Source organism: Penicillium diatomitis (genome assembly GCF_028827545.1).
Source record: "Penicillium diatomitis strain IBT 30728 chromosome Unknown utg000006l_segment0_segment0, whole genome shotgun sequence".
Classification (NCBI taxonomy): Eukaryota; Fungi; Ascomycota; class Eurotiomycetes; order Eurotiales; family Aspergillaceae; genus Penicillium; species Penicillium diatomitis.
The window spans coordinates 302,868-327,472 of NW_026623178.1; the positions used below are offsets into that span (position 1 = coordinate 302,868).

The 24,605-nt window shown below is 51.8% G+C and overlaps 11 protein-coding genes across 11 annotated transcripts; 6 read left to right on the top strand and 5 right to left on the bottom strand.

The window, feature by feature from the left end:
* Nucleotides 1-1,039: 1,039 nt before the first annotated feature.
* On the top strand, nt 1,040-2,736 carry N7539_005779 (DUF2417 domain-containing alpha/beta hydrolase; the record flags this gene model as incomplete). The annotated part of the gene is made up of 2 exons (XM_056935381.1): nt 1,040-1,225; nt 1,309-2,736. 2 exons carry the CDS (start codon nt 1,040-1,042, stop codon nt 2,734-2,736), a joined length of 1,614 nt encoding a protein of 537 aa, XP_056789253.1.
* A 798-nt stretch (nt 2,737-3,534) lies between these two features.
* npl4 (nuclear protein localization protein 4) lies at nt 3,535-5,685 on the bottom strand (the record flags this gene model as incomplete). The annotated part of the gene is made up of 4 exons (XM_056935382.1): nt 3,535-3,756; nt 3,852-5,316; nt 5,385-5,515; nt 5,587-5,685. 4 exons carry the CDS (start codon nt 5,683-5,685, stop codon nt 3,535-3,537), a joined length of 1,917 nt encoding a protein of 638 aa, XP_056789254.1.
* An 898-nt stretch (nt 5,686-6,583) lies between these two features.
* On the bottom strand, nt 6,584-7,420 carry pst2 (putative NADH-quinone oxidoreductase Pst2; the record flags this gene model as incomplete). The annotated part of the gene is made up of 4 exons (XM_056935383.1): nt 6,584-6,679; nt 6,760-7,156; nt 7,229-7,314; nt 7,394-7,420. The coding sequence occupies 4 exons, from the start codon at nt 7,418-7,420 to the stop codon at nt 6,584-6,586; spliced, it is 606 nt and encodes a 201-aa protein (XP_056789255.1).
* A 1,618-nt stretch (nt 7,421-9,038) lies between these two features.
* Nucleotides 9,039-9,803, bottom strand: yth1 (cleavage polyadenylation factor RNA-binding subunit YTH1; the record flags this gene model as incomplete). Its single annotated transcript, XM_056935384.1, has 1 exon — nt 9,039-9,803. The coding sequence occupies one exon, from the start codon at nt 9,801-9,803 to the stop codon at nt 9,039-9,041; it is 765 nt and encodes a 254-aa protein (XP_056789256.1).
* Nucleotides 9,804-12,291: 2,488 nt separating this feature from the next.
* N7539_005783 (glycoside hydrolase family 18 protein) lies at nt 12,292-13,676 on the top strand (the record flags this gene model as incomplete). Its single annotated transcript, XM_056935385.1, has 4 exons — nt 12,292-12,476; nt 12,617-12,641; nt 12,720-12,954; nt 13,030-13,676. 4 exons carry the CDS (start codon nt 12,292-12,294, stop codon nt 13,674-13,676), a joined length of 1,092 nt encoding a protein of 363 aa, XP_056789257.1.
* A 602-nt stretch (nt 13,677-14,278) lies between these two features.
* Nucleotides 14,279-16,368, top strand: N7539_005784 (putative acyl-CoA dehydrogenase; the record flags this gene model as incomplete). Its single annotated transcript, XM_056935386.1, has 3 exons — nt 14,279-14,390; nt 14,469-14,748; nt 14,889-16,368. 3 exons carry the CDS (start codon nt 14,279-14,281, stop codon nt 16,366-16,368), a joined length of 1,872 nt encoding a protein of 623 aa, XP_056789258.1.
* A 695-nt stretch (nt 16,369-17,063) lies between these two features.
* N7539_005785 (DUF3632 domain-containing protein) lies at nt 17,064-18,102 on the top strand (the record flags this gene model as incomplete). The annotated part of the gene is made up of 2 exons (XM_056935387.1): nt 17,064-17,446; nt 17,637-18,102. The coding sequence occupies 2 exons, from the start codon at nt 17,064-17,066 to the stop codon at nt 18,100-18,102; spliced, it is 849 nt and encodes a 282-aa protein (XP_056789259.1).
* An 858-nt stretch (nt 18,103-18,960) lies between these two features.
* N7539_005786 (uncharacterized protein) lies at nt 18,961-19,314 on the top strand (the record flags this gene model as incomplete). Its single annotated transcript, XM_056935388.1, has 1 exon — nt 18,961-19,314. The coding sequence occupies one exon, from the start codon at nt 18,961-18,963 to the stop codon at nt 19,312-19,314; it is 354 nt and encodes a 117-aa protein (XP_056789260.1).
* Nucleotides 19,315-19,793: 479 nt separating this feature from the next.
* Nucleotides 19,794-21,926, bottom strand: N7539_005787 (transcription factor domain-containing protein; the record flags this gene model as incomplete). Its single annotated transcript, XM_056935389.1, has 4 exons — nt 19,794-20,780; nt 20,849-21,665; nt 21,730-21,794; nt 21,891-21,926. 4 exons carry the CDS (start codon nt 21,924-21,926, stop codon nt 19,794-19,796), a joined length of 1,905 nt encoding a protein of 634 aa, XP_056789261.1.
* Nucleotides 21,927-22,374: 448 nt separating this feature from the next.
* On the top strand, nt 22,375-23,226 carry N7539_005788 (enoyl-CoA hydratase/isomerase family protein; the record flags this gene model as incomplete). The annotated part of the gene is made up of 1 exon (XM_056935390.1): nt 22,375-23,226. One exon carries the CDS (start codon nt 22,375-22,377, stop codon nt 23,224-23,226), a length of 852 nt encoding a protein of 283 aa, XP_056789262.1.
* Nucleotides 23,227-23,521: 295 nt separating this feature from the next.
* N7539_005789 (PIG-F family protein) lies at nt 23,522-24,552 on the bottom strand (the record flags this gene model as incomplete). The annotated part of the gene is made up of 3 exons (XM_056935391.1): nt 23,522-23,678; nt 23,758-24,044; nt 24,127-24,552. The coding sequence occupies 3 exons, from the start codon at nt 24,550-24,552 to the stop codon at nt 23,522-23,524; spliced, it is 870 nt and encodes a 289-aa protein (XP_056789263.1).
* Nucleotides 24,553-24,605: the final 53 nt, after the last annotated feature.

Genomic DNA, 24,605 nt, shown 5'->3' on the forward strand with positions numbered 1-24,605 from the left:
TTATTGCTCCATGCTCTGGAACCATAACTATAGGTGTGGTTGTGCAAGCCACCTGCTCTATGATCGGCAAGCCCTTCCACAGCCACATCCAAAACCTGGAACTGTTGAAACCCATGAACTCTGGTGCTATTGTGTGGCTACTGGCTGCCCGTATACTGTATCTGGTGCGGTTCCATGACGTAATTACATTTCCTGGGCAAGTGAGCTACAGTATCATCCATTAACAATTCCACTTGTCTAACGTCCAAGTGACCTTGTACAAATGTACGGGCTGTAGCACACAGGTAACAGGAGTAAGAGTACTAGTTTAGTAGTTACTAGTTAGTAGTTGGATAGCCATGACGAGGAAATTGCCGGGCGGTGGAGGCTGGAGCTCGGTTGAATCATTCCAAAGTCCAAGCGTAGGGCGAGTCATGAACGCCTTGCTTGGCGTTCGAGACCGCCAGATGTAATCACGAGTCACGTGCATAAGTGTGATCATACCGTAAAAATCTTTTTGTTGTCAAGCCATGACTTGATTTCTTTTGATAATACAGACACGAAGGGTGTTGTTTGATATGTGACTGGAATTAATCAATATCATCCAGTTGGCTGTTTACCTACTCATGAGCAATAATAACCTTTCATGCAGTCCCATGGACCAGCGATCTCAGATCTTCGAAGGGGCGATCATGTGAATCTGCAGGAAGCTGGTGTGGAGAGCTTCGGCACGTAACAAGCAGACACTGCATGGTGACGTCACTGCTCCCTCTGCCTAGACCCCAGACTCCAGGTTCCCTGCAACCGAAAGAGAAGGAGACAAAGACACCACTACTACACTCTCGCCCCTCCCGATCTTGTTAGAAACCTGATCTACTTTTCGCCCAGGCCACAATCGATGATCTCTTTACCACTCGAGCGTAACCACTAGTGCCACCGCTTGGACTCGGTTGAATTATAAGCTCGGGCCATCGCCCGTCCGTCCCACTTGTTCCTTATTTTCAGTACTTTGCAAGAGTGTGGGTAGACACAAAGACCCCAAAGCAAAGAATCAGTGAAGATGGTCTCGTGGTTCAATAAGAAGCAAGACGATACTGAGGAGCCGGGAGCTTCTCGGTCCCGGTCTCGTGATGACCGGTCACCCAATGCACACGCATCTGCACCTCATTATGAGGAGCCGACGGAACGCACCAGACTGATTCAACAAACGAATGATCCCGGATATCTGAGTCCAGATGACCCTGCGGTGAGTGCAGGAGTGTGCTGGTTGGGCAGAGGCAAATGATACTACACGATTTCCAGAGACTAATGAACAAGCTATATCCTTAGGTCTCCCCGTATAATCTATGGAGCGTTCGTGCATTCCGAGCCCTGTCACTGCTAGCTCTCGCAGCAAGCTTCGTGTGGTGGACGTTCTTGCTGGTCTCGATTTTCGTTAGCCCGCCACTGATACACTCGCGAGGGTCCGGATTCTTTGCATTTGCCTACGTCACTCTCACCCTTGGCCAATTGGCGCTGGGTCTGCTCTTTTTCGTCGTCCCGTCAAAGCCCATGTCAATATGTGGTATTATACTCGCCGTCCTTTTGCTCATCGATATGGGTATCATCCTCGGTGTGGGTGGCATCCGACGGGAAGAAGGCTGGGTCGGTATCGGCTCCATCGTGTGGGCGGTTCTCATTTCGTTCCACCAGGTTTTCCAAAATCAAGTGGTGACGTGGGGCAAGCGAGAGGAAGAGGAGCGGTTGACAGGTCGTGAGGAGACTCGTCGATCTCTTCGCGAATGGATTGCCGTACTGCTGGAGTTGATCATTCTCGTGGTGATGACGCTGGCAGCTGTCTTGTTCACGGCGACATCAATCTTGCGTGCGCGGGATGCGACGCTAGAACCTCTCGGAACCCGCTACTCCGTCCATGGAGACACTTACCAGGTCCACCTTGTCTGCGTGGGAAACCGCACCGAGGATTCTAACGAGCCGACCCTTCTGCTTGAGGGGGACTATGGCCCCGTCGAGCACGACCTGCAGCCATTCATCGACGACATCTACCAGTACGGAACTATTAGCAGATACTGCTATTGGGATCGCCCCGGATTTGGATGGTCCGACAATGCCCCCTCTCCTCATTCCGCGGGCATGTCTGCCGATGTTCTTTCCGAGGCTCTTGCCCTTGCCGACGAAAAGGGCCCCTGGGTTGTGGTCTCTGCTGGCGTCGGCAGCCTGTATTCGCGACTCTTCGCCAGCCGTCATCTGCTGGAAGTGAGCGGCATTTTCCTCATTGACCCGCTCCACGAGTCGTACCTCTCCGACATCGGTCAACCAAAGCGAGGGTTCCTCCTGTGGCTCCGAGGTGTCCTATCACCGTTGGGCCTGGATCGTCTTGCGGGTGCTCTCTTCAAGGGCCGAACTCGCGAGGACAGAGTCATGGGCCGCTCGGCCTATCAAACCGGAAAATTCATCAAGGCCAAGCTACAAGAGAACCTCGTCGCAGTCACCATGACCTCTGCAGAGGTTCAATCCGCCCGGCACATCCAAATGGGCAAGACACCCCTTGTCGTGGTCAGCTCGGGGAAGAAAATGCGCGCGGATTCCGAGTGGGCCAAGAAGCAGGAGGATCTCTCCCATATCACCGATGAATTGTTGGCATGGGATGTGGTTCACGATGCGCCCCATGAAGTCTGGACCGACGGTGAGGGTCGACAGGTTCTTGAGAAGAGACTGAAGGAGATTGTCAAGGCCAGTCGCAAGCCCAAGTTGTGAGCAGAGGCATGGTTTGGATCTTCTCTCGATTGCATTACCCAATGCAGAAGAACTTGTCCCCGTATTACCATCAGCACGTCACTGGGGCGCCGATACCCTTGACATCATCCCATGTCTTTTTTTTTCAGTTACTCACCCTACAGTCGTTAACGCCGAGCCAGGCACCGAGAGCTTGCTCAAGCAAATCGTTGAAGGGCGTTTGGAAAGCCATCCTCAAATTCCATTTAATGTATCAATTTCTATGATCGGTGGGATTACGCATGTATACGCAAGTCTTGGTAATAGTGATTGCCAGGTATTCAATGACCTTTTAATGTTTTGAAATAAATTGATTCATCTCATCTTTCAATTCATATATTTCGTGCTACATCGTTCTCTATCCTTGACTTACGCCACATGACGTCCCATTAAAGCAATGCAGTGACGCAACGTGTACCATTGACCCTTCCGAGAAGACCAGAAAGTCCCCGATTTTTATGAAGATCTACTCATATCTCCAATCTTGCCGGCCTCTTCACCACCCCCACCCCCTCTCCAGGACGATGCAGCCAAGGTACAGTGTGTGAGAAAAGAAGAAATGAAGAGATTCATGAAAGCTATCGTCAGGAATCTTTGCCGGAGTTTCTTTGGTTTCAGCCTTTTCGCTAGACGCTCGAACCACGTATACCGACTTAGACGCTAATCGGAACGAAGAAAAGAGATAGAGACAGAAGAAGAGAAGGTCGAGCTGGAACCCGTGGAGCGGACATCGAATCCGGGAGAGAGAAAGGCAGACGAAGGAAAATACACTCCATTACTCTATCCTAGTTCCCTTGAACCTCTTAGCAAGCTGTTCACCGTCGGATTTGGGAGAGGCAGGATTGGGGACCGCGGCCGTGGGAGGCCACGGGCGCTTGGGGGGCGCTCACCACTCTCCTGAAGTATTGTCATCAACGTTGCCCAACCCGAGGTATTCAGCAGCTGTAGGCCCTCTGTGGTTTCGTGGGTTGTTGCGACGCGGCCGAGGAGGGATTCTTCGTCCTGTAGAAGTGGTATATTGTGTAAGCAATCCATCAACATTCGTCTCGTTGTTTCAGGGAGCATGTTTGAGACAATCCTGATTGATGACAACTTACCTTGTTGAACGTTGAGAGTCCGTGCAGGAAACACAGCAGGTGGAAATCTGAGACGCCTTGCGTGACTTGACCAGCATCACTGGACATGAGCTTTTGTGCCACATGTCGCAATTCCTGGCTTTCTCCGATAATCTCGCGGTTCTCGATCGGGAACGTGCTATTCATGAATAGAGGCTTGGATTCAGTCGGGAATCCATGTGTCAACGTGACCAGGAGATAGTCGACGGGGAAGCTGGGTTTGGCGTTTTCTTGGACGCTGGCACCGTATTCGTTAATTCGACGGTAGAAGACTTCTGGAATGTACCTTGTCTGGCTGCCCGCGTCGTCGTCATCCTCAGACTGCACCAGCATCACAGATGGTTCCGCGGATGGCTCGATGATGTTGGCTCGCACCATTTCGGCTGCGGAAACTGTGGCCTGGTATGCACTGACGGCGATAGCACCGGCCTCATCTCCACTCAGCACACAAGTAACAAAGTCGGAGCCAAATCGTCCACTGCGGCTCCATTTCGTGGCCTTTGGATATTGAGATTGAAGGCGGGCCGCAAAGATAACTTCAAGAGATGACAGGTAGTAGGAGTCAATGTGTCGCTTGCACACAACGGAGCCATCACCTTGGCCTGCATCAAGAAGATCAGTGAAGATCACTCCCACCTTTTGCAGCCCACAGAGATGAGCGACATCGTCGACCTCTTTCTCGTTGTCCCAGTCACGAAGGGTCACGCCATCGATCTCGCCATTCTGAGGTGGCTCGTAAATGGCTTGAACCACCGCCTTGACACCCAAAGGTACCTCGGTATACTCCTCGTAGGTTCCATAGAGGAATCCCAGCCTTTGTGCGCCTGATTTTCTCCAGAAATCCAGTAATGAGTTGATCAAGTCTGGAGACGCAAACTCCACATGATCAACCATGCGAAACTCTTGGGGCTGCAGGCTGATTGCACTAGGCTGGCACTTGGTGCAAATACCTTCCGGCCATGCTGGGTGTCCCGATGGACAATCTTTTTGAACACGATAATATGGCTCATTCAAGGGTGGCATAAATGAGGCCTTCATTTCTGGTTTGTTGGTCGCGGCATTGATCTTTCGGAGATAGGAGTGGAATGAAAGGTGCTTGATCTTCTTTTCGGAAAGATACTTGGCATCGTAAGGCTCAAGTGGCATGCAATAGTCGCACATGCCACGAGGTCCATGCTTGCACATCCTAGGATCCTTGCTCCGCTTGATCTTACCATCTAGTTTGTCCAGGCGATCGTCGAGTGGGGACTGCTGCACTACATCCCACGGATTGGAGATGTTGAGGGTAGGTGAGGTAGGTTGGGCATAAATTGGAACGGTCTGGGTTTGAGGCACAGGGGCTCCATTCAAGCGCCGCTCAGCGGGTGTTGATGAGGTTCCGTTTGTGGTTCCATTTGGCTGACTGGCTGCTTTCTCACGATATCCGAGGAAGAGTTTGTCTCCGTGTCTGGTAATTGAACGGCATCAGCATATGTAGAATTCTAGCCGCGCGATCGAGTCGGGACCTGAACTCACTTGAGGCCAACCTCCGTAATGGCAACACCACCCAGTGCTTCCAACTCTCGCTCTGCTCCACCTGTGCCAATCGGTTTATTCGAGAGAATTATGGATGATGGATCGACGTCCGCAGGAAGATTTTCAACGATCTGTTTGAAATTGTATGTCTTAGCTGGGCTTAAATCATAGAGGGTGTTGTCACGAGCGGGAGTCGTCTCACCTTGTCTTGAAGTGCCGGGAACTGATTTGTAGGGTTGACGGTAAGACGGAACTGGCCGTTTCTGCTTTCAAATCGCAGAAGGATCGGTCGAGACGCCATTATAAAGATCAAATCAGCAGAAGACAAAGATGTAACGAAGGTGACCTGGTATCTTGCTGCAGGTCTGGTGATTTGAAGTCTCAACGCATGATTTGGTGAAAGTGATAATGAATGTTCGTACCAGGCATATTATTGTCAAAGCTCCGGCAGGTCACGTCACAGGATGAAGGCGGTGACATTCTGCAAATGCTCGCTGAAGAGCGGTGAGAAATTCGACGGACCTCAGATGGAGGGGCAACGAAGCCGGCACACTCAGTACAAAGAGGGGTTTAGTGAGGTGGTGAGGTTGTGAGGTATACGATTGCTGGCTACATTTTCATCAGCCTACACGACAATGGCACTGGCCTTGTTGATATCTATGCGGGCATGTTCATCCCATGTCCGGCTTCCTAGTCTAGTCAAAGAAGGCCGAGCTCTGTCTGGATGGTCATGTTCTTTCAGGTTAATTAGAGGCGTCGGCGAGTGAACTGCCGCGCCGCAATAAAATGTACCAGACTTTGATATGTTTTACTACAGATGGAGTGAGCACAAGATAAGTGATGATGAAGAGGTTTCACCCAGTATAAATTAGTGTATCTCTTAAAAGAAGTCTTCTCCCAAGGGGAGGTATTTGTGTATGTTATGTCCATATCATCATTGAAAATATCGAAACGCCTGCAAGAACGCCGCCAGCTGAAATGACACAGGGGAAATCGAGGGAGAAACAATAGGGTTGGGCCTGAAATATTCACATCATTTACATGATGGAACACTTCTTGGGCAGACCACATGGACCTCCTTCATGATCTTTGTCCTGTGCAGCTTGCTGGGTGCCCTTTTGCTGCTGGGCAGGCTGCTGAGCAGCTGCACCTGCAGTCGGGGCCGGAGTCTCGGGCTTCGACTCGGCTCTGCCATGCAGTCAGTTGGCCTTGGCAACGGTCTCGTAGAACCACTTGCCCTGAAGCTCGGCAATCTGGAGCTCAAGAGCGCTGGGCTGGCGAGATCCATCGGGGCCCTAATGGAACTGGTATTAGCTTCATGTCATTAGGGTGACGGGGGATCGATGTTCCCATGTACTCTGAAATCTCAACTTACAGCGAAGGTACCAGCACCCCAGGGGCTGCCACCGTGAACCTCCTCGAGGTTGGTGAGTTGGGGGAAGGTGGTCTTGTAGCCGAGGGGAACGAAGTTGAAGCCGTGGTGAACAAAGGTGCTCATGCAGGACATGACGGTGGACTCCTGGCCACCACCGGGGGTACCGGTGGAGACGAAGGTGCCAGCGTACTTGCCAGCGAAGCCACCGCTGGCCCAGATGCCGCCGGTCTTGTCCCAGAAGGTCTTCCACTGAGCAGGGAAGTTACCGTAACGGGTGGGGATACCGAAGAGGATGGCATCGTACTCGAGCAGGTCGGTGGGCTCAGCAACGGGGTAGCTGGTCTTGGGAGGAGCGTGCATCTTGGCGAGGACATCCTCGGAGAGGGTCTCGGCGATTCTTTTCATATGATTAGCTTAAGAATGCGACAAGGGGTGAAAAGAATGGTAAGAGTCCTGGGGAAGAACATACTGGAAGATGTCGGCCTGGCCACCAGCAGCCTCGATACCCTTCTTCTCAGCCTCGGCCATCTTGACGATGTGGCCGTACATCGAGTACTAAAGTCCGTTCGTGTTAGTTCCACCGTGTCATTGGCCCACGAGTGTAAAGGAAAGAAAAAAAGTCATTGGCACATACGAAGACGATTGCAACCTTGGGAGCCATGGTGAATAATGTGAATTGGGTGTAGACAAGTGATGTCGAAGGAAGACGAGATGCGGTTGAAGAAGGAAAACAGAGAGAAAGCTGTTGGAGCGGGGATTGAGCGGTTAAATAGAAATGTCCAACATGTCTTCTTCTTCTTCTTCTTCGTCGACCAGGTCTCTGAGGGCCTTTTTCTCTGCTTATCGGCCTGCCTCGTCTGCACAGGAGTCGAGGACTCCACCCAAATGGACACCTTGGAGGGTCCGGGACGGGTCCCTCTTCGCGTCATACGTCTTTGGCGAGCCGACGGTAGCGTTGGCTTAGTCAATCTTAGCATAGCTGGAACGGAATTGGCAGACTTGCGCATGTCAACCAGTGGGCAATCTGGCTCGCCCCCCGTTGGTCAACCCGTCGAAGGTTCTTGACAAACGATTACTGTAAATCCGTAATGCGTCTATCAGTCAGGGATGACGGAGCAATGGGGGTCACTGATTGGACTGTGGCCGTCCACGAGAGGATCTACGGATATGGAGGCAGGGTTAGTTGAGTCTGACCGATCTCTGACAAATGACAAATGCACCCGGTAAATGGGTCCCTCCTGGGGACGGACCCCGCTGCATCGTCCACCAATGCTGGAATGCGATGATGACTGCTAATGGGGACGGACTACAATCGACGAGAAGGCGGAGTTGGGGCAGGAGGGGACTCTGTGAATTAAGCTTACTTAAGAGTGTAGGGACATCGAGAGATCAATGGGCTGTGGAATAATATCCTACGAGGTCGGAGCAGTGATGAAGAAGAAGTCCCTCTGGAATATCCCGCGTTGCTGACTCGGACTGGCCCGCCCGTGACAGGAACACGATGATGATGTCATCGACTTTGCAGCGCCGATTGAACCATGTTGGTGCCTCAGGCATAAAAACATGAGTGCCGCAGCTGGTGTCTCAGTCACTGGGTATTATTATGATCTCCAGCACGCAATTCAATGGATCTGAATCAGTCATGCAGCTCAGCACTACTAGTGGGCCGGAAATTGTGATATCCATGACCACGACACCGGCAATGGCCAGATACCCATAAGCATGACTCGAAAACTTCTACCCAGTACCTCAATCACATCGGACTAGGTTACCTAATCTACTGTCCGTCTGACCACTGTACCTGCATGATCGCTATTCTTCGACACAGGCATAAGCTCGGTCAGCAATCGCATGGTCAAGGTCAAAGCCCAGCTGAGGAGGACCAAGGCCAGACACCCGTCATTCTTCTTTAGAATGAAGGTGGACAAAATGAGGCGACTAGGTGCCCGGCTCTGCGAAGCAGGCCGAGTTCGAGTCGAGAAGCTTCCATGACTCTACGAGATTAGCTGCAGGACGGCCTTTCAGAGAAGCAGAATGTGACTCTCATTCATTACAGGTACCCCATTCAGGGTATTTACTCCAAAATATATGTCATTTTGATCAAACATGTCATGAGATAGAAAATTGGAAATCAATGGCCACGATGACAATTGAAGACGCACTGGCCCCACTCGAAGAATGCGATCCCCCCTCCCAACGCCCGACCTCGCCATGAGAATGCAAGAACGCTACAAAGATTGTGCGCTGTGACGGTCAATCGACAGATGTCCAGTGCAACTCTACCCCCGGCCTCGACCGCGATAACGACCACGCATGAAACCGCCCCCGCGGCCTCGCTCGCTCCGCCACTCTCGCTCGCGTTCTTTCTCTCGCTCCTGTTCCTCGCGAATCAGAGCCCGCTCATGCTCCAATTCCTCCTCGGTCTTTTCAGTCCGCATCGTAGGTCGTGGGAGATTCTCGGTCCATCGTGGGTGTGCATTGGCGCACGCTTTCCCCTCGGGACAAAACCCGGCAAGATAGAATAAGCAGAGTTTCCGACGAACATGGCGCTTGGCGCAAAGAGGACCCAACTCGCAAAAGCCCCGATCGTAGTGCTCGCAAGGCGGGAGTCGAGCCTCCTCTCGCACGTGCTGATAGAGACAATCGTCGCCGTTGGGGCAATATCCGGACCGCGAAAAGGATGCGCATTCGGGCATGCGCCGTAGGTTGTATTCGTGTAGGTACTCGCATTTCACGCCTTTCTTGCACAGACCCTTCAGGAAATGTTTGCAGACAAGGGAGCCATGTGTAGTGGATGGGGCCATGCCGGAGGCAGTGGTCGTGGATGTGGTGATGCGCGAGGGCGTGGGATGGCGATCGGGACAAGCAGGCCCTAGGGGGCAGTGACCTTCACCGTAGGCTTTGCAGACGGGCACATCACTGGCGAGACCAAATCCGAAGCTTCGGCGAAGGAATGGTGTGAAGGAAAAGTCATTGTAACTGGGGTCCCGCATAGGCTCTGCGGAGAGAACTCGCGATGCCGCGCTGTGGACATCGGCGGTCATTGTGGCTGAGGGTGGTTTTGAGCGAGCTTCACAAGGAATAAAGTAGCGCGCCGGCCGCTTCTTCAAGAGTGGCGGTTGTTATTGATGTGTGGTTGAAGATGGGGGCAGTGCACTGATCTATCAGACTCGGTAGGTGAAGAAGTGATCGCAAAGAAAAATCCAGGAGGGTGTTTTGTCTAGCAGCTTGATTCGGGCCGCATGCTTAGATGGATATTGAAGGCGGATGGAAAGTTCTGGTGGCCTTAGAAATCAGGACACGAAGGCAATTACTGCTCAGTGCTCACACCTATCCGCCAATCAATAAATTCCCCCTAGTGCTGTACTCTTCTTGGGCCTTGATCGGGAGTTTACTGATGTGACAGAGACAACACCTATGCCTCAGATTCTCAATGAAGTCTCTATCCTGGTAGTGAAATGGGAAGGACTGAAGCCTCAGATGTCGTCCGAGGAAATGTGAACTCGTCTGGGCGGCTCCATGTTAATGGTGAACGTGGCTGGGACGAACCCTCATTTTGTATAGAGACGGAACGACATGGTTTCTACCACGCAACATGGAGTTGGCAGCTCACAGGTGTACGTTTATATTGACGTGAAGGATCACTTCTCACGATGGCGATGAGGTTTGTCATGACCAGCCTCTAAATATTGGATGATATAAACCAAGTGTTGTACTGAGGCAATGTATATCGATGCACAATTGTATACTCACTACCTAACACTGTAAACTGACATAATCACAGTATCTGCGCGGTCCCTCGCCTCACAGCCCATCAACATCAATTCCTTGGCAACTGGCCTATCTAACCTCAACACAAGAGCTTAAGAGACTGATCAACGGTCCATTCCAATAGTGATTGCCTCGGAAATGCACTGAGATGGAAGGGTGCCAGGAGAAAAAAAATTAGATAAATCAACTTGCTACAGCATGGATGTCGATCCCCAACCCTAACAGTTTGGTGGAATCCTGTACACTTGTAACGGGCTTTTTCGTTCGATTAGGTAGTACTTGTTCGACAACTTGTTCGACAACTTGTTCGACAACTTGTTCGACAACTTGTCAGTTGTCACCATAGTTTCCCCCGCTGCGCCTTTGCACTACGGAACGGCACAATACACATTTCCAGTCTCGCCGGACTGTTGGCCTCGCTTAGGTCGACTGGACCACCCTAACATGTAGCTGTCAACCTCACGAACACACGATGTGTGGGAGTATTGGGGGCATCGAACTCTGGAGAACTTCCAGCCAATGGTCCAGGGCCCGGGAGGCGATCTGAGCATCGACAGGAAGAAGCAATTATCCCAGAAAAATTCTCCTCTGCGATAAGTATAGGCTCAGAGGCTGAAGTCTAGGCCAGCCAACACCTGGACTTGCCACTACACTAGCTTCTAGCATGACCAGGAGACCCAACTCATATTGATGAATCTGTTCCGCATGTCTCTCCCAGTGTCGAGCCTGCCTGATCACGCCTGCATCAAACTAAAGCGACCGTATGTGATCCGCACAAGGATCCCGGTCAATCCGGCGAGATCTGGGGCTGTTCGGGCGCTACTACTACTACTGTCAAGCCTGTGCCTTTGCGCAAGGACCTGCCTCTCCTGCATGGTCTGCGAGGAGGCGTAAACGATTATCACCTAATTGGGTTGCGTGCAGCGACTAGCTCCCGGTCTCCCCGCATGTCATCTGGGGTCGAGCAGCGATGCCCCTGAGATATGATATTCGCGATGGACAGGCAATAGTCCGATGGTTTTTGGCAACGACCTTCACGTCCATTCGCGGGCCCTTGGACGACATGATTTGCTTGAAGGTGATCGTCTGTCTGCATGAGCATGCGGCTGACAAGTCAGTGGCGGTTGGCGCTGACGGTGATCTGTAGCTTATTCAATAGCCCCGGCGGAAGTGTCAGATCCATTGTACTTTGTCCGTCTGAGCCACGTCCTATGGCGCCGACAGTCGAACATTGGGGCGGCTCTCTGTCGAAGTCATGTGTTTCACCATGCAAAGCAGGTCTTTGGGCAGCCACAATGGGAGATCGTACTTCGTGAAACCCACTTGATCACCTTTTGGTCTTCCGAGGGCGTGCATCCCCCACACTAGACCGCTGACGTCCTCGGCGGTGCAGGCTCCAGAGTGCTCTTCACTTGACACTTGACACAGTCAGTCGACACTTTCAAGAATTCAACCAACCGAGTGAAATAAGAGCCACAGTGGTATAACCCGGAAATTCTCAAAAACACCCGCCTCATCTTCCTGCGCGCCGCGAGTGATCACCTTTCCAACCGTTTCGGAAGTGACACACGTGACGGATTCCTTTTTAGGAAACACCACTGGACCTAACGCTTCCACGCCTTATTTTGTCCACTGTCAAATCGCCTTCACTTCATCTGTCTACTCCATCAAATATTGCGTCTGTATTCATACTCTCACATATGGTATGTCCATGAGCGAGCGAGCGGTGCTCTCATCAACAGGCTTGGGTGACAAGTGATCATGTTTTCGGGCATGTTTCGGCGGCGACAGGCTTCCGACCCCGCCGCGGCTGAGTCGCCCAGTCCATATCAGGTTCCTCTGTACATCAACGCAGCCTACTATCCGAACTGGCGAATCTACAAGAAGCAGCCGCCGTCGTCTCTGCGCTTGGGCTTTATCTCCCACGTCTTCTACGCCTTTGCCTGGTGGGTCATTGACATTGTGTACATGGAGTGTCTCTCTTTTGCATTCCTTGTCGTCATCCGCTGTTCTGTTTTCCCTCGAATCCACTGTTTCGGCTAGATGACGACAAACACTGACATTTGAAGGATTTTCCTCGTTACAGGGTCAGAGAAGATGGCACAATCTACGTGAGTTTGCTATTGTTACTTCCACTACGTGGATCATGGACGGGGTTGCTGCATTGGATCTAACCGGATGGCAATTAGTTGAGCGATCAATGGGCGGATACGCAAATGCCAGTGGATGGGACGGAGGGCTGCCTTCGTGCCTTTGTGCAGCTGAAACAACAATATTCCAAGATGCGAGTCATTCTCTCCGTAGGAGGTGGTGGCAAAGGCAGCGAAAACTTTGCAGCCGTCGCTCGGAATCGGTCCCTGCTTGATACGTTCGCTCAGAGCGCACGCGGCTTGGTGGATCAATTTGGGCTAGATGGCATTGACGGTAAGTCCACAATCACAGTTTCCTCCCCACCCAAAGCTTGAACCCCGGGATCGGCGGGCTAACGATGCAGAGTAGTGGATTGGGAACATCCCGCTGATCCCCAGCAAGGCAGGGATTATGTTCGCTTGCTGGCCAAATTGCGCGAGGTCTTGCCAGCTCCACGCTTTGTGCTAGCTTCTTGTCTTCCCGCCGGTCAATGGGCTCTCCAGAACATCGATTTGACTTCAGCTCACCAGTATCTGGACATGCTTAATCTGATGGCTTACGACTTCTCGGGACCTTGGAATCCTGAAACGGCCCATCAAGCACAGCTCTACGGCTCCCCAATCTCAGGCTGCACAGCCGTCAACTACGTCTTATCCCAAGGCGTCCCTTCCAGAAAGATCATCCTAGGGATTCCGGCTTATGGGCGTTCATTTTTAGGCAGCAATGGACCCGGGCAGTTTTATAGTGCTTCTGGTGGCGAGGAAGGCGTCTTCGACTACTCTGACTTGCCGCGGCCAGGGTCCGTCGAATACTATGACAAGTCCATTGGTGCTGCATCCTGCGTGGGGCCCGACGGGGGGTTCGTGACATATGACATTCCAGCCACAGTCCAACAAAAGGCCGAGTTTGTGACCTCGTCAAAGCTAGGTGGTCTTTTTTATTGGCATATCTGCTCCGATGTCCGTGGACCGCGCAGTCTGATCGAGACTGGGTATAACACGCTTCATGAGATGTAGTATTTAATCGATTATTGCGGCATAGCCACCCTGAGGATTGCGTTGGTGGGATCGTGATTTGTTCCACTGCTTTTTCGAAGCAGTGTGGAAATTCCGTTCTCTTGATCGATTCACATGCTCTTCTCAGGATTTGCTGTCAAAGGACCGAACCGTTCAAGAGTGGACAAGGTTAAGAAATACACTCTCCACTTCTTGGTCATCAAAAGTGTGATCCATTTTCTGGCCAGCTCAATTTTACGCTACCGCTTTACTCTATTTTTGTTTCCCTGTCTTCCCTTTGCATCGGTTGTCCGAATATACGTGGCTGCATTTTAATGTTGCATCGGTGGAGTTAGCTGGAAAGCCGAGGTTCACTTTCACGGCGGAACGTGTCACTCCTGCCCGTCAAGCCCGTTCTATAAACTTTAAAAACGCCGAGGTTCTACAATGGGACTCGTTGGAGTGATCAACAGTTCCCCGCTGTGGATCATCGGTCGAGGAATGGCTACCCCAGCTTTTGTGTTCTACGTTCAACGGGGGTTTGTTTTCTTCGGATATCTCCTGAAACGCGCGTAGCAATCATTTCTCTCATACCCATCTCACAGCGGACGTGCCAGTACGATATGTCCTCATCGCCACCCCAGCCAGCGACTGCGGATACTGGCTATATCACACAACCAGTCCCGCTTGAGAACACTTACACGACGGATCCCAGTCTCAAGCGTCTCTTGAAATGTGCGTCATGTTGAGTGTGGTGGTCTCATCACCCCATGAACGACTGCGTTGAAGTGACCTGGACTGACAAATTTCAAGGGTATATTCCGGCCACTACACTTGACGCGGTCGAGTCACAATTCAGCCAACTCGGAGCGGAGGCTATCTCAGAGCAAGTACGAGAGTGGAGTGCCGATGCGGAGCGCAATCAGCCATATGTAAAAAGCCACAATGTCTGGGGTAAACGGTATGACTTCGATCGCCTGGTCACTGCAGCCGGATGGAAGCAGCTGGGGAAATGGGGAGCTCGTCGCCGAATTGTATCGGCAGGGTATGACCCTTCACTGGGCACAGATCGGAGAACTGTGCAATATGCATTGTAAGTGTCTGAAATACACTCACCGGTCATTAGAGTACCTGGCAGTGCATTAATTATTCCAAGCAACGCACTGTTCTGACTCGGAAGAATAGAAATTATCTGTACTCGCCTTCCTCTGGACTCTATTCTTGTCCGATCAGCATGACAGACGGTGCTGCGTTCATACTCACGTCCAAGATCAACGACTTGCCGTCTTCTCATCCGTTTCAAGTCGTGTACAAGGGTCTCATTTCGGAGACAGATGATCATTGGACCTCAGGGCAGTGGATGACGGAACGAGCAGGCGGTAGTGATGTCCAAAACACCGAGACATGGGCAACGTATTCGCCTCTACCAGAGGGTTCGGGCGTTGATTCCTTAGGCGATGGTGATTACTTGATCAATGGGTTCAAATTCTTCTCATCTGCGACTGATGCCAATGTCGCCTTGCTCCTAGCAAAGACCCCCTCCGGGAAATTGAGCACGTTCTTAGCGCCCCTTCGAAGGACCGTGACAGATTCGAATGGCGTATCACGTCAAATTTCGAACGGGGTTCGCATTCATCGCTTGAAGAATAAACTCGGCACCAAAGAGCTTCCGACTGCTGAATTGGAACTGCGAGATATGAGAGCGCATTTGGTGGGAGCAATTGACCAGGGAGTTGTTACGATTGCGCCTCTTCTGAACATCACTCGCATTCACACATTCATCGGATCCTTGTCCGGCTGGCGTCGTGCGATCAGCATCACCAAGAGCTTTGCAAAGGCTCGTACAACGGTGGGTGAGCCTCTTTGGCTCATTCCCATGCATCTGCGTCTGCTGGCAGATCAAGAGGTCAAGCATCGCGGTGGAATGAATCTCGGTTTCTTCACGGTGGCTGTTATGGGATTAGTTGAGAATAAAGCGACTCGGCCTTCTGAGCATGCCCATATGCCGAAGCCAGGTCGAGAAGCCGAGATTGTCTTTCGAACCTTGACCGCCACGACCAAAGCTGTTGTAAGCAAAATGGCAGTCTACGGCATTCAAGAGTGTCAGGAGGCCATGGGTGGTGTGGGCTATATGGACGAGGCCGATGAGCCCGAGTTCAATATCTCGCGATTGCTGCGCAACACATCTGTCAATTCGATCTGGGAAGGGACTACGAACGTGCTCGCGAGCGAAATGATCCGGTTCTTGCTCAAGGCGGACCACTGGGACGTGTTTTCTACCTGGGTTCAGCGCCTTTTGGCCTTGGTCCGCACAACGTCACATCATGAAGCGTTGACTGCAGCCTGGTCCGCGCTGACCACCAGATTTGCTCTCGGAAAACAAGCTCCAACGGCGATTCTGGCCGACGCGCGTCGATATATGTTCACAGTGGCCTGGATCCTATGCGGTCTTCTTCTAGTCATCGACGCCGAGCGCGACAACGACCCTGTGAGTAAGGAGATCGCTCGTCGCTGGGTGCTCAGCACCGAGGGTGGTGTTGGCGATATGGTGTTCCATGACATTGTCGCTGTTCGGCATGACGCGAGGGAGCTGCTGGACAGAGACGGGGAGACACATCTCCAGTGGGATTGCAAGATTGCTTGGGGAGTAAATCTTCCTGCAAATCGGGCCTCTGGACATCGATCTCTGCAGGGGACAAGCTCGAAGCTGTAGGAAGCTTATCGCAGCATGACAATAGGCGAGTAGCTTTTGAAAGTCAAACTCTTAGCGAGGGTGCGGTACTTGAGCTTCATTATCAATAACATCGGCAAGATTGTTTCCCTCCAGACCAAGTGTTCCACAGCCGATCACTACATCCTCTCCAACCGGAAGAAACGCAAGTCGACTAGAATGGGACAACTCTTATGTCAGTGCAAATTGTCGCTTGCATTCCAGCGTCGACAAGTTCCTAGAAGCGAGAAGACACGTAACACCCCTTTTGTTTTCTCTTTCTTCTTTGGTTCGCTTTCCTGGACACACCAAGAAGACATCACAAAGTAGACCCACAGAAAGTCATTCCAGAACTTCGAAACGGATGAGCGAGCTCCTTTCAGCTGCATCCCCGTTGATCGCCGGGCCAAACCAACAACCTCAGCGCACGTGCGTGGCTGAGCGCGTTTTAGCGCGGGACAAATGATCTTCTTCATCGTAACCCAAGGAGGGGTAAATTGTATACTTTGATGAGGTCGCATCATTCGCATTTGAACTGTCGCTTGTCTCGCGGCTCAGCTCTTGACCACGTAAACATTATCACTTCTACATCTTGTCACGCAGTCTCTTCCTGGAGATACCTCTACCCTTATCGCAACTTCTCAGCGGCGTCTTCCTGCTGAATCTGACACTATTCCACCTATACCTTGCCCACGTAAATGACCATGTCAACCTTCACAGAAGAGACCACTCTCGACCTCGAGCGGGTCAAAGCCACCGAGGAATTCAGACCATTCGAGACAAAGCTGTTCAACATCCTCCATGATTTAATCCAACCAGGTAACAAGCTCGAGCCGACCGCGGCAGCGGCCCAGATCAACGACCTCTTCCCTTCCAATGAGGAAGATAGCTCCAAGGCTGCGGTTTCCACGGAGGATCAAGATGATGCCGCGACAAACCCGGAGGCCTTCCTGTGGTCTCTATGGGGGTTGATCATTCAAGTGATGCGCCTTGTGCCCCCTCGACATCCTGGCCAAGATCAAATGATTTCATTACTTCAGTCCTTGAGCGAATTACCCGCGAGAAGTCTGGAGATTTGGGGGTAAATCCTGCTCCATTTCGATACTGCTTTTTCCCCCACCAGCTAATACGAGATCTAGAGTGAGCAACAACTTTGGTCGGATTTCCCTATCCTTCGACCTTGTTTAAGAGACCATCTGGACTGTGAGTCAGCATAGTCATCAGTTAACTCTCTCGCACTGAAAGGTATAAGATTGCAGCGTGATTAACAGGCAATTCACCCCAGATATTGGCCAAGCAGATCCCGATGGAATCTCAGAATGGATCAACCAAAACTCATTCATGGCAAGACTCGTGGGCAAAGGACTATTGTCCTGGGACACCTTGATCGTGTGGATGATGCGAGACGTGCTAGAAGATGATCTGCCCCAGGAAGAAATGGTTCAAGACTGCTACATCTCAGTGGCCAGTGAATGGATCACGCACGCCGGTACGACGATCTACAATCAGCTGAGCAGTCAGGAGATGACCGAGCAGCAAAAGCGAGTCATGAAAGGCGGCAAGTTGTACGAGGGTCCTGCCGGCCTGCGTGTGGAAAGATGGGGCTTCTGGAAGTCTCGACTTGCAGAGGCCAGCCAGCAAGCGTCAGAAAAAGTGCGACCCGCTGCAACGGCGGCGGCTGATCGGATGGCCGAGATTGAGGAACAGGCTCATGTTGAGAAGGAGATGCGGGGATAGCAGGGGGGGGGGGGGGGGGGTGGTTCGTGAGTTGGACGAGAGAGGCTTGACCCATGATTTGTGCCATGAAACCTTGGGGATCGAAGATACTCAATGGATAACACGTTGATGTATCATGTCGACGAGCGTATGCGAAATCGGATCTTTCGGGGCAGGGTCGATTGGATGATACACGGCGCGATGATTCAGCTCACGGAATGTTTACAATGGCAGCCTCCAGCCTATCAATCACGCACGGCGGTCGATAGAAGCCACTTTCATGGAACCAAACGTATCATTGTCGAGTTATGTGAGAGGCTGGATACAATAAAGGTTACTGTATCAAACAAACCTTATCGGGAATAGAAGGACCATTATTGACGACATCCTGCCGAAGGAAACTGCCAAACGTAGCCTCATCCGAATGGATAGAACCCTCACGAACCTTCGCACACCTTAGAACACACCTGATCTCTTGCCATGATCACTTAATGCTCACTTTTACCTGCTCTGGCCTCTACTTAATCTCGGGTCAAATCAACGCTTTCTTGATTCATCGTCAGGACTCATGCCCATCGGAAATTCGTAACATTTGAGGTTTCACCTCATCTTCCTGACATAAACGGTTGATTTTCATCCTCCTTCCACCAAATCTTGTCTTAGCACCTAGTTTCCTCAAAAAGTGCACCATGTCCTCGCCTCCGGCAAAGAAGCAGTGTAAAGCTACCAGACCGCGCTCCATGTCTGACGCACCAGCTACTCCCAAAAAAGCGTCCAGCTCACTCCGCCCATCCAGTCGACAATGAAGCGGCTCGCCAGGCTCTCCATATCCCTCTTTTCCAGAACCCGATCAAGGAGGCCAACCCAGAGGCCAGCGAGATGCTCCCTGTCATCAGAGACTTCCCCGAGGCCTTCACGAGGTCAAATTGCCCTACTCCGGAGAAGACAATCAAGGAGGATCCAATCTTCGCTGCCAAGATCTGCCCGGAATGTGAGTCTATCATACGACGGTATGATGCTCAAAAGCGAAACTGGCAGAGACTCACCCAAGAACCACCCGCCAAGGGGCCCACAACGAAGATGATAATCGACTCTCTGCTGGGCAATTGCAAAGCTGCGATGGATGAAACCGGTCACTGGATCAATCAGAGCAAAGGACATCGTCCAAGTGACCATGCATCAAGCGATCCGAATCATGCCGGGAGCGACCACGACAAGGCACCGAGCAGTTAATTTTCATGCGTCAAGTAACGACCATATCCCAATAAATACTGGTCAGAAGCCGGCCGGAAATGAGCTCAGTCAGACTAGTCGTGTGCTTTATTCCCTCCATCAAAGCACATGTGAAAAAGCAGCATGGTGGGAGATGGGACTTCAATCCAACACGCTGACTTTGCCTGATGGAGCCGAGATGCTTCTGCAGTCCGATAAGCACTCCAGCAATGACCTATCCTTGATGCCAAGAACTCGAGCAATATGCTCTTGGGAAGCTAGGGACCTTGTCACGCCCTGCCCGTGAGTCACGCCCATCCATGAAGGTAGATGCAGGTGATGGACGCAGCTGCTAGTCGGCAACATCCTCGGGATTTTGCATCTCGCTCGGTCCTTTTTGCGCTTCGTCCCATTGTCCGATAAGCCCAATTGAACCATACTTGCTGCTGGTGCCGATTTCAGCAGATTTAGATTGGTTACCGTGTTTTGGCGACTCCCAATCAAATGTTCAGCAGCCAAGAGCCGCTCCAATCAAACCCAGATCCCTCCCAACTGTTGGTGAATGCCTCCATACTGGTATCAAGAGTAGGCAGACCATAATCATCCATACTCACGCCTACGTGGGTATTCAGCGATGAGAGGACACCGGCAGGTTCAGCCTCTTGAACCTCAGCCAAGGAGCATGTAGCCGTTGAAGCCGCCACTGTCTGCTCGCCCTCTGTGGACTGTCCAATCAGGCGCCACTGCTTGCATAGCTTCAAATCAAAGCCATCAAAGAAAGAAGCCGTGTCGATGTCCAGTGTTGGTGGTTGACTGTCAAAGAGCCCTTGCTCCCGGACCTTTTCTGTCAATTTGTTCAGGGCTCGTAGTGGACCAACTGCCGAAAGCCATCTCTCTGAAAGTTTCTGAAGGGAAAGCTTGATCACGGTCAACTCGTGCTCTGCTGTACTTTGCAAGTGGGAATAGCGCCAGCTGGAAAGCAATGACAACCCACTGCAAAGAGGGTAAAAAGCAAAGACCGGGCCTAGATAGCGAAGTTCATCGCGCAAAAGAAATTCCTCGTAGATTCCTGCGATAAACGAGGATGCCACAAGAGACACTGCAGGTGGCACGCTACCCGGTGTAGATGATCTGTGTAGAGTGGTCAGGACTACAAAGTACATGACTGACAGTTGCTGGACTTCCAAATGTGAAGTGACCGCGTCTTCTTGTAGCGCGGCAGATGATCGAAGTTTAGGAATAACCTGTTTAGCCCATCTGTATATGGCATTTTCGAGGTCGATTCGTCGCTGTCGAGATATTTCTCGACGCAGATAACACTCCACGGTATCTCCCAAATGGCGAGATATCGTGCAATAGGCCAAGAAAAGCTGTGCCCGGAAGTCCTTCACGGGGAAGTCGGCCATTGATGGGGGGAGGACATCGCTGTCTCGAAGATTGATTGTACGAGGTCTGCCCACTCCAACCGAGATGACATTATCTCGAATCTGCGAAACAGTCAGTCATCGGTCATTTGATCGCTCCTGGATACCAGCATCATTTTCAAGAACCGTACCACGAGAGACCACCACAATCTTCGGCGCAGGCCACGGTCTTGTGCGTTTGGAGGAGGCTCCTTGTGCAGACCAATCTGAAATGCCATGGCCCCCGCCGTTCGAATCCAAAAGCCACTAGTATCCGTCGAGACATCCTCCGGTCCCACCGGATTATACCAGTGCAGCAAGCAAGCGGCCACAATTGAGATCAAAGAATTATTTCGCCCGCCAAAGAAGAATAGCAACTTTGCCCGTCGGTAGAAGACCTCGCTCGACCCATAGTCCAGATGGGCCTTGGATACTCTGCTCCCAGCCAAGAAGATCGATTGTAAGAGTAGCATCGACGGAGGCGAACTTTGATCAAGCCACTTTGGATCGACGACCGGCGTCCAGGGTGCACAGTATTTATTGAAACTCTTCAACAATTCATTCTGTACAGCCAATGGTGGCAATTCAAACGCGCCCTGCTCACGTAGCATCTGCAGATCCGCCGCGGATGCCTTCGTATTCTCGCTGGCGTAGCTCGTTTCATGACCTGGTTTCACCATGTTTTCATCAAACGGCACACTCCCGCCCAGATACTCGCTGCGGCCGCGGTAGCTCTCCTCCTTAACGAAAGGCTCGTCATTACCCGCGGGCGTCAGTACGTTGAGCCCACCGTCTTGCGTCACAGGCGTCGCGTTGTCGCCAAAAGACGACAATCGCGATTGCCGCAGCGCGCCGTCTACAGACGTGTCGGCGGGAGCCTGTGACGCATGGCGACTCGCCGAATCACTGCTGGGTAGACGTCCTGGCGACAAGCTATTTGTAAATCTTTTGCGCTTTCGCGTATATGGCCTGTGATTTTATTATGAGTCTGTTGGAAGATCTTGAAGTACCGCTTTGGAGTCAGTTCTCTTACATGCACTCTAGATCAGACTTGATGCAGTTGCTGCAAGGGCTGCGGGTCGACAGATCGCATCGCACCTGTACGTTCGAAAAATTCGAGATTCAGCCACCTCCCCAACTCGATTGTGCTTTTCTTCTCAGGAGCTCATTTGCCGAATCTTCATTGCAACTAACCTTCCTCTTATGGCAGATGATACACGCGCTCGACATGGCGGTGATCGTGATAAGTGAAAAGGTTGTGCTTGTGGGGCCTGCATTTTCGAGGTTCTCTCGGCAAACCTTCTCGTCGTCAAGTCTGCCTTCCTACTCACACTTCTTCTTGGTCGGATCGCAAACTGACTGGCCCTTCATCACGGGTCTAATACAAGACATGATGTGATTCTATACATGTTACAATGGTGCATCTGACCCCTGCACGCCTGTTAAAAAACATTTTAGAACAGTAATAAGACATGTCACCAAGTCTAGAAGATGGTTAAGTTAAGTAACTGCTTACGGGTCGCATCCGCAAAGCCGAGGTACATCTCCAAATGTCCCCATCTCAATGACGATCCCCCGGATTTGACGTATCCTAGAGGGGGATTGAACTTGATATAGCCACAAGGTAGCTAGGGGGAAGCGTGCTCCGCATCAATACGTCTTCCAACTACTTCGCATTATGTCCGACCACACAGAGCGTGTATTAATCGACACCACCAGCAACCCCAGCATCACCATTCTCACCATCAACCGACCCGGAAGAAAGAATGCCGTGGACCCCGAGACCGCAAAGCAGTTATACGAGGCCATCCTCGCCTATGAATCTGATTCGGCCCAGAAAATCTGCATCTTGACCGGCGCCGGAGGCACATTTTGCGCTGGAGCAGACCTGCACGAGGTGGCAAAGAAGAACGTCAACGCCAACGCCGACGCCGACTCCCAGTCCTCCTCGGCCGAGAACCTTCAACCCGTTGACGAGCGTAACCTTGGACCCATGGGACCTTCACGTCTCATTGTTCAAAAGCCAGTCATCGCAGCCGTATCTGGATACGCTGTCGCCGGGGGCCTGGAGCTGAGCCTGCTGGCAGATATGCGCGTCGTCGAAGAGGACGCCATCTTCGGTGTCTTTTGTCGTCGATGGGGAGTTCCTCTAATCGACGGAGGTACGGTGCGACTACAAGCCATTGTTGGATTGGGACGGGCCCTCGATATGATTCTTACGGGTCGTCCCGTGGGTGCTCATGAAGCTCTGACGATGGGACTTGCGAATCGGGTTGTACCAAAGGGCCAGGCGTTGCAGGAAGCGCTCCTTATTGCGAGACAAATCATTACATTTCCGGAGCTGTGTATGAATACAGATCGAAGGTCTGCCTATTATAGTGCGTATGAGGCGACTTCCTTCCAGGATGCTTTGACGCGGGAGTTCAATGCCGGGTCGCAGGTAATCTCGAAGGAGGCGATTGCTGGAGCCGCGAAATTCAGCAAAGGATCTGGTCGGCATGGGAGTTTTAAAGACTTTGCCAAGCTGTGACGGACTTGAACTGCCGGGAGCAATCGTCCATCTTGAAAAAAGTTCTGACGAGTCAAGGCGAAGGTGACTCGCTGATTACCGAAGAGACAGTCATACGTCAAGGAGGGAACAAAAGAAGTGACAAAATTCAATATTTTACAGGAAGTTTTGTGAAGAGAAAAATGAAGTTCTCGCACCGCCGGAAAAGAAAAGACCTCTTAAGGCGATATGTTAGTGAGCGGTCCCCAAACGAGCCAATACCGGTCTGAAAATGCACAATATAACTAGATGATCCAAGGAACAGTGGCACCATAGCTTAGTTTGTCTTCTTCTCGTCCTCATCTGCGGGTTCAGGAGCGAACTGGATTCGCTTTCCATAGACAAATGGGGTCCGAGAAAGCAAACCTCCCATCGCGTATCCGATATAAGCACCAGTCAGAATTGTGATGGGGAATGCTTGCCAAGGTCGGTCCCTAAAGATTCTTGTGTCAGTCATTTCCTTTCTAGTCCACCCAGTCCAGATCCACATCGCACTCGCTTGCTTGAACTTACCAGTCCAGGGGGATGGGAATTGCCCCGAACCATGCGCCTAACCCAGTACCGAGCGCACTGCCCCAGACAATATCCGCAGGGCGGGCAATGCCCCAAACTTCTTTCCACACCGTGGCGTCGACGCCATGGACGTAGATCAGCGGCGTGGAGGACAGGAGGGCCATGTGGGCGGCGCAAAGGAGGGTTTCCACATTATGGGTCGTCAACGGAGCACCAAATAGGACGAGAAGAATGGCAATTGCCGGAGTAGCAAGAAGGGTAGTAAGCCCGAAAGCGAGGAATGCGGGCTGGAAGAAAAGACAGAGAGTTAGCACTCCGGCTTTTATACGATATAGCTCAACCCGAACGGCTTGGAAGCCATTGACGTACCATCAATCTGGCCCAAACAGACGCCCATGAAATCTTTGCGGAAGGCTTGCGACGCTGCGACGATTTCCCAGGACGAACCGGGGCCGAGGACCCCGTGGACGACCGTGAAGCTCTCTTCTTGTCTTCCGGGCCCGGCGTGACCTCGCCAAACGAGCTGCCAGCTGGCGGCAGACAAGTTATAACATAGACGAATTGAAGGGCCGCAAGCCAGGGTAGATCTCTCAGAAGCTCCCGTGTGGTGCTTTCAACCACTGCCTCAAACCGCCACGCGCATAGCCCAAGGAGAACGAGAGGGTACACCAGCGAGTAACTTTGCGCAAGCTGTGAGGGGAGGACATTGATGGGGGGAGCGGAGGGTTTCTCGGCAGGAGCTTGACTCAATGATCCTGGGGTGGAAGCTGCAGATGATGTGTTCGAAGAAGTCATGTTGCGCGCATTTGAGTGAATCTCGCGCCGAATCCTCTAGATCCTTGTCCCTT